A 7500-nucleotide genomic window follows, 5' to 3' on the forward strand; every position below is an offset into this window, starting at 1 on the left:
ATAGCACCTGAGCATTTGCCACATACAAAAACTATCTCCCCAGTTAGCCTTCCTTTGATATTGCTGCACCTCTTATGTGTCCATAGCTTACACTGGGAACATCTTATGGAGTTTCTACCTATTCCTTTTCTACAGATTGAGCAGGGCCATCTACCTGAAGGGATCTGTGGTTTGTCTGCCTTCCTACTTATTAAGACTTTGGTTTTAGCTAGGTTGACTCTAAGGCCCTTCGATTCTAATCCTTGCTTCCACACCTGAAACTTCTCCTCTAGTTCCTATAGTGACTCAGTAATTAGAACAAGGTCATCAGCATAGAGGAGCTCTCAGGGGCATCCTGTCTTGAATTCCTGTATTATTGCCTAGAGGACTATGATGAATAAGAGTTGGCTGAGGATTGAACCTTGGTGGACCCCTACCTGGAATTCTTCACTATACTCATTGCCAACCCTCACCTGACTGATACCGTCCCTGTACATGGTTCACACAGCTCTCACTAACCATTCATCTATCCCTAGTTTCCTCATTTACCACCAGATAAGGGATCGGGGGACCCTGTCAGAGGCTTTCTCCATGTCAAGGAAAGCTAGGTACAGAGGTTTATCTTTGGCTAGGTATTTCTCCTGCAGCTGTCTTACCAGAAATATAGCATCAGTAGTGCTTTTCCCTGGCACAAGCCCAAACTGCATCTCATCTAGACTGACTCTCATTACCTGATACAACAACTTGATACTTTTGTATCTAATGCATCACCTTTTCCTTTGTAGCAGTTGACTATGGTGCTGCTATACCAGTCATTGGATATGACTCCTTCATGTATCACCTGATTCACTATATGGGTGACTAGACTATAGCCAATACCGCCAGATATTTTAAGCATCTCTTCAGTGATTCCTGATGGGCTGGGGGCTTTCCCTGTCTTCATACTTTTAATTGCTTTATCTACCCAAGGTGCTGTCAATTTGGATAGCTGGTCCCTCTGTTGGGAACCAGGTTACAGATTTGATTCTCTGGGAGTTTGTCTCCGTTCTAGAGTGTGGATATAAAATCAGTATCGGTTTTATATTTCAAAGTACTCTCATTTGTAATTATCTCTTTGTGGCCAGTATAATGGAATTGTATCCTAAGATATATTACTTGAATACTGGAAAAAGTGGTTTCAAATATTGCTGGTGAATGTGATGTTTTATTGGATGCAAGTTCTGTAGAAATAAATTCCAGGTAGATAGGTTGAGGTCAGAATTGGATTTCACCTTTTGGTTGTAGTTATTTCACTTTTGTTACAAATGCTCTTAGGAAAGGCATGAACATTGTGATCTCACTTTCTCCTTTCTCATTATGAATCTAGTGCATTATGTGTGTGTGTGTGTGTGTGTGTGTGTGTGTGTGTGTGTGTGTGAAAGAAATGTTTGAAATTGTATTGAGTTCAAATAATGTTCTTATATTCTGTTACTAGTTTCAACTATTGGACTGCAATCATGTGAGGAGTGAGGTGAGGGTGGGCTACCACCAAGGTATTGTAGTCAATTATTTTGACTTGATTACTTATTTCAGCTTGTCTTTATTTCAATAATCTGTATTTATTGAATGACTAAGTTAAATGTTTAGCACAAAAAACCACAGCTCAGTGTGCTGTTTTACACTGGGTACACACACATACATACTCTGTTATATTGAAAATGTGATAGTGTTCTGTTATTATTAGTATTATTTTCCTTTTTAATTAATGACTGTTCCTATTTACTTATTAATCTTTTATGTTAGTTTGAAACAACATTTTCCTCAGCCCACCTATATTTTAAAGCCTCAGCTTCATTTTCTAAATGAAGTTGTGATAGAGGCGTATTTTGCCACTGTTTTGAACATCATAAGAAGGAGGTCATGGGAATGAGGGAATGACTTAATTGATAAATCCATCATTACTGGATTTGAAATTGTTTAATGGTTAACTACAGTTACTTTCATAGTTTGTGTGCTTTGTCAGTGTGTTGAGGATTGTATCAAGGAATGTTAGTTTTGTTTATCTCCCACTTTATAACATGAGTAACTTACTGCATGCAAAATACCTTGAATATGAAATATATTGTAAAAAGGAGGAAATGATTAAACATTATTCTATACATGGACTCTGATGCTGTTGATTTTGACAAATAAGTTTCCAGTGCTTATGATTAATGGAACTACCCACCTGATAAAGTTTAGTGTAAGTGGCTGAGTATTCCACATGCTTTTACTCATGATATAATCTTCAAGCAGAGTCAACATATGACTGGGTAACAAGGTTATGTCATTAAGAAGTTTGCTTCACAATCACAGGGTTCCTGGTTCAATCCCAGTGCTTAGCATGTTTGATAAATGCCTTCTGTGATAGCCTCAGATCAACCCAAGCTTTGTGAGTGAAATTGAAGTAGATGAAAACTATGTCGAAGGCCATCTGATGGGCTATAATTATGATGTGGGTGTTTGTATGTACTTGCTCTTTTGTCCATGTATGTGTACATACATGTGTGCTCACACTCACCCCCCTTCTCTTTCTTTAAAAAGTTTCCCTCTATGTAAAGCTTTATGATATGCAGAAAATAACTAAAATTTCATACATTGTGGCATTATTATACTGCTAGCTATTGTTGTAGAGACCTGAAGGCTACACTTTGTGAAGCTTGTAGTTGTAGGCTCTTAGTGGCAGGAAACATTTCCTTCTTTAAGTTCACTTACTATGTACCGCTATTCAATTTAAAAGTTGTAAAATGAAAAACTCTCTCTCTCTCTCTCTCCACTTCTGTGACTGCTGATTCTGTCTAAGGAGGTAAAAAGTTTGTTTCCTCACCACATGGTTCTGGGTTCAGTCTCACTGCATGATATAGGTAAATGTCTTCTATTGTAACCTCAGGCTGACCAAAGCCTTGTGAGTGGTTTTGGTAGATGGAGACTGAAAGAAACTTGTTGTGTACGTGTGTGTGTGGTTTTGTGTTTGTCCCCCCCCTCCCCTTGATAACTGGTGTTGGTTTGTTTATGTCCCCATAACTTAGCAATTCTGCAAAAGAGACAAGTAGAATATGTACCAAGCTTGAAAAAAAAATTAAGTGCTGTTGTGATCGTGACTGCAACACCCTAGCCACTAGGCCATAAAATCAATAGAGCCAGTCAAACTGATGAAATATGATTGTGGTCACTAAACTTGCCACCAGTGGCTGCCAAATCTCCAAATTACTCCTTATAATTTGGAAGAAAGAGGAACAACACTTGGATTATGTAGTCCTTTTAAATATACCATTCTCATCCTGCTTTTGAATTGCAGTACATATTAGGTAAACAAAAAGCTTTAAGGGTAACATGTTTCCTCTCACAAATTGTCTACAAATTTATTAAGCCTTGTGATCTCCACAGTAACCAGCAGTATAATTACACCACGGTATTGTAAAATGTAGTCGTTTTATGCATCAGTTAATATGGTCCGTGCCAAACAACAACTTCAAAAGTTAGTCAATACCATTCAGATACGAACTTTTACCCAACCCTTGGTAGCATGGAAAACAAACAAAACAATAATGATGAGGATACCACTGCCATGCTAGGACAGGATGAGTTGGATAGGTCTTGGCACTAATTGGGATCTTTGTCATCTGGAATACACAGCAACAAAGAACACATGCTTTAAGGATCAATAATAAGGGGTGGGGATGAATTGATTTTTTTAAAGAACTATTTCTAAGGCACATGCTATTTATCTTAGGAATTCTTGAGTTATCTCCCCTATTGTCAACCAGTTTGTTGTTCCATAGATGAAATTTCAAAACCATTTCTATTTGTAATAGTTGTTGTCTAGTCCAAGACCAGCCTTCATTGAAAATATTCGAACCATGTCCTGACCATATCTTTTTCAGGCAGTAGAACATTATCCAGTCTGTCCTTTTTTTTTTAAAGACTAGTTTAATTTGAGTGAGATTTGGCCAAGGGGGTTTGATGTCCTGCATGAATTCATAGTTGATGCCCGTCTCAAGAGAAAAAAAAAAAGTAGTTTTATTAATTGTTATTTGATCTGCAATTTAAAAAAATATTTTTTATTCATTGCTTCATAAAATAGGTCTAATAAATTGTCACTTTTTCAAATAACCAGGGTTAATTTTTGTAGTATAGTGTTTTTTTTTAAAGTTTGATGGTATTAGCTTGATGATGTCATACTATCCCTTCAGTATATCCTCTGCATCTTAGCTTTTGTCTGTCGTGTGATTTGATATCACTATTTTTACCCTTGGTTACCTTCAACCCTGAGTCCACTTGCTGAATGTTTTTGAACCAGGTTTGATAACTTGATAAACTGATATCTGTAAGGGAGTACAGATAGAAGTGGCTTTCCAGCAGATGCCCACCGTCCAGTTCTGACAGTAACATTATGGTAACATTATAATGATAATAATTTCAAATTTTGACACAAGGCCAGTGATTTTAGGGGTAAATAGATTACATTTACTCCAGTGCTCAACTGTTACTTTATTTTATCAAATCTGAAAGGATGAAAGCCAAAGTTGTAAGAGCTGGAAGAAATGCCACTAAGTATTTTGTTCAATGCACTAACAGTTTTCTCAGCTTGCCACCTTAATAATGATAACAGCAATCCTTTCTACTATAGACACAAAGCCTGAAGTTTAAGGGTGGAGGCAAGTCAGTTACATCAATCCCAGAGCACAACTGCTTCTTTATTTTATTTCACCTGAAAGGGTGAAAGGCAAAGTCAATATTTTATGAAATACTTGTAGACCATGTAAATGGTTTCCATATTTGCATGAGTTGGTCATAATTTGATGAGGTAGATATTTTTATGGCGAGATGTCCTTCCTGTTGCAAACTCTTATCTGTTTCCAATTAAAGCAAGTTTGTCTGTGATAATTTACATAATTTTTATACAATGAGTATTTCTGACCAAGATTTGTGTAAAACTTAAAACCAGTTGAGTCAAAATAGGAGTTACTGATGAATAATAAAATAGAAAAACTAAAAGTACTTTTGTTTAGGTTGCTAATATTATTGGAAAATTGATAGACGCCACACTCTGTTTTCATTTCTGCATTCAAACATTTCCTATCCAGGAAAATCAGCAGGTCACATTTAGTATATTTGCCATATGATTTATGCTTTTCTAAATCCAAATTTTTCTTTCTTTCTTCAGGATGGCCCCGGAAGTAATCCTATGTGAAGCTATCAAAGACAATCCATACAACTATAAAGCTGACATATGGTCATTAGGTACGTTCCTTCATCATATAAACATATACTTACTGCTTCTGCTCACTAAATTTGTCATTTATTATTATTGATGACTTAAGAAAAAAATATTACACCATGACCTGACACTTAGTTGGTAACTAAGTATATGACTATATACTTTACAGATGATTTCTAACTGTTTTATGTGTTATAATTCTTGACCCAGCTTAAACATGGTATAACTCTATAATCAGTGGTTATTCTGTATCCGTATGCATCTATCCTTATCCTATTCAACCATACCGTCCATCCCATTTTATCAGCTCTTCCTCACTGCTATGTTATGATGACAACTAGAATTATTATGCACAAGTACATTGTTAATAGTTTCAAAATAAACAAAAGTCACTTTATAATAGTCATTAACTACACATCACTCCATTGTTTAACTTGGGTAGTTATCAGATTTTTGGAAGTGAAATCAAGAGAATGAAATCTCGTCTTAAATATCAGTTGGTCTTCCAACATTTCAGGAAAGCTGAAAAATCTGCTTCAAATATTTCAAAGTTCTTTTACTGGTCACATATGTTATTCTTGAATGTGTATAAATACTTAATTTTGTTTAATTTGGAATGGTCACTGCCAATACACTAAGCAAGGGGTAAAAATCAACAAACAAAATAAATGGCATCTGTAAAAATTTAAATTCAATTCTTCTTTCCTCATTACCCTTGTAGGTGTGAATATAATATATGAACCAGCGTCGCCTTCCTGGCACTTGGCCGGTGGCACGTGAAAAGACGTTTTAGCGAGGTCGTTGCCAGTGTTGCTGGACTGGCTCCTGTGCAGGTGGCACATAAAATACACCATTTTGAGTGTGACTGTTGCCGGTACCACCTGACTGGCCTTCATGCCGGTGGCACGTAAAAGCACCCACTACACTCTCAGAGTGGTTGGCGTTAGGAAGGGCATCCAGCTGTAGAAACTCTGCCAAATCAGATTGGAGCCTGGCGTAGCCATCTGTTTCGCAAGTCCTCAGTCAAATCGTCCAACTCATGCTAGCATGGAAAGCGGACGTTAAATGATGATGATGAAAGTATATTAATGAAAATATACTGTATCTGTTACAAATTAAATTTTACCAACAAATACATTTGTTATATTCTGTCTTTGTCTCTCCTCTTATTATCTCTTTGTCTTCCTCTGTTTCTTATGCATAGTTGTATACAGCAATAGATATGTCAGAAACATCATCATCATCATCATCATTTAACGTCCGTTTTCTATACTGGCATGGGTTGGACGGCTTGACAGGAACTGGAGAATAAAAAAGGAAAGGGGAAATGAGTATAAAATAGGAGGGGGTGATTTTCATTTTCTCAGTAGCCTGTACTTGACTTTTGAAATATGTTCCTACTTTAGGGAGTAATGAAAATGCTTACATGTCTGTTACGAATTCTTGTAATGATGTCATATACTGCACTTGGAGCTGAACCTATTCCCCCTCCCCCCACCCTTATTCCTCTAAGTAGTGAGAGTAGTTGAGTCAGAGCCATACAGAAATTTGATCTTCACAATTACAGAAGTCCTCTGTATTTTATAATTGCTTCATTGCTTTAATTTCACAATACAAGAAGTTGGAACCAAAATAAAACAAGCAAAAATATACAAAATAAATGGAAAAAAAGTCTTTTGGAAAGGTTAAGAAAAAGATGTCACCAAATTCTCTTGGTTGATAATTAAATGAATTTTTGGATGTATTTAACATATTTAAAACATTTTCATGAGGGGAAGTTATTGGAAATGAAAGGTAAAGATTTCTAACCTGTTTGATATTATCAGTTTTAAGCAACAAGTTCTTTTAATTTTCTTGAAAAGGATTGGCTTAAATGTCTTGTGTAATTTTTATTTTTAGATTTAGAAATTTGTGATTCTAAACCTTGATGCCAATTATTTATTTTTTTCTCTCATTAAAAATAAAATTTTTTGATATTTTTAAGAGTCTTGGCTAATTTTCTGATGCTCTAGTAAACTCCCGTTAAGCTGATTCAGCAACTTTTATTTCTTCAGCTTTTATCATTTTGTGTTCAATATTTGTGAACATAGGTTTCTTGAAAAACATGTCATCTCATCTTCTATATTGTCCTCTATAAATTTAAGACCTTTGCCTGTAAATAACTGTTTGTAAGGGCTGCAAAACAAAAAGTTTATAGTGTGCTGAGTTTATGAACCTTTGATTTTAAATTGAAGACACTTCATTACTTTATGCTAATGCCACTAATATCTTTGAAAAATACA

At 35.8% G+C, this 7500-nt stretch overlaps 1 protein-coding gene across 3 annotated transcripts in view; it reads left to right on the top strand.

Moving 5' to 3' along the window:
- Positions 1-5111: 5111 nt before the first annotated feature.
- The window catches only part of LOC106869338 (serine/threonine-protein kinase 10), a 115442-nt gene continuing 113053 nt past the window's right edge, over positions 5112-7500 (top strand). For all 3 annotated transcript variants that reach the window (XM_014915051.2, XM_014915052.2, XM_052965710.1), the window contains exon 1: positions 5112-5241. In XM_014915051.2, coding sequence (XP_014770537.1) covers positions 5166-5241 — 76 coding nt within the window. In that variant the 5' untranslated portion in view covers positions 5112-5165. The remainder of the gene's footprint in view (positions 5242-7500) is intronic.

This window comes from Octopus bimaculoides, chromosome 2, assembly GCF_001194135.2.
Source record: "Octopus bimaculoides isolate UCB-OBI-ISO-001 chromosome 2, ASM119413v2, whole genome shotgun sequence".
In the NCBI taxonomy this organism is placed as follows: Eukaryota; Metazoa; Mollusca; class Cephalopoda; order Octopoda; family Octopodidae; genus Octopus; species Octopus bimaculoides.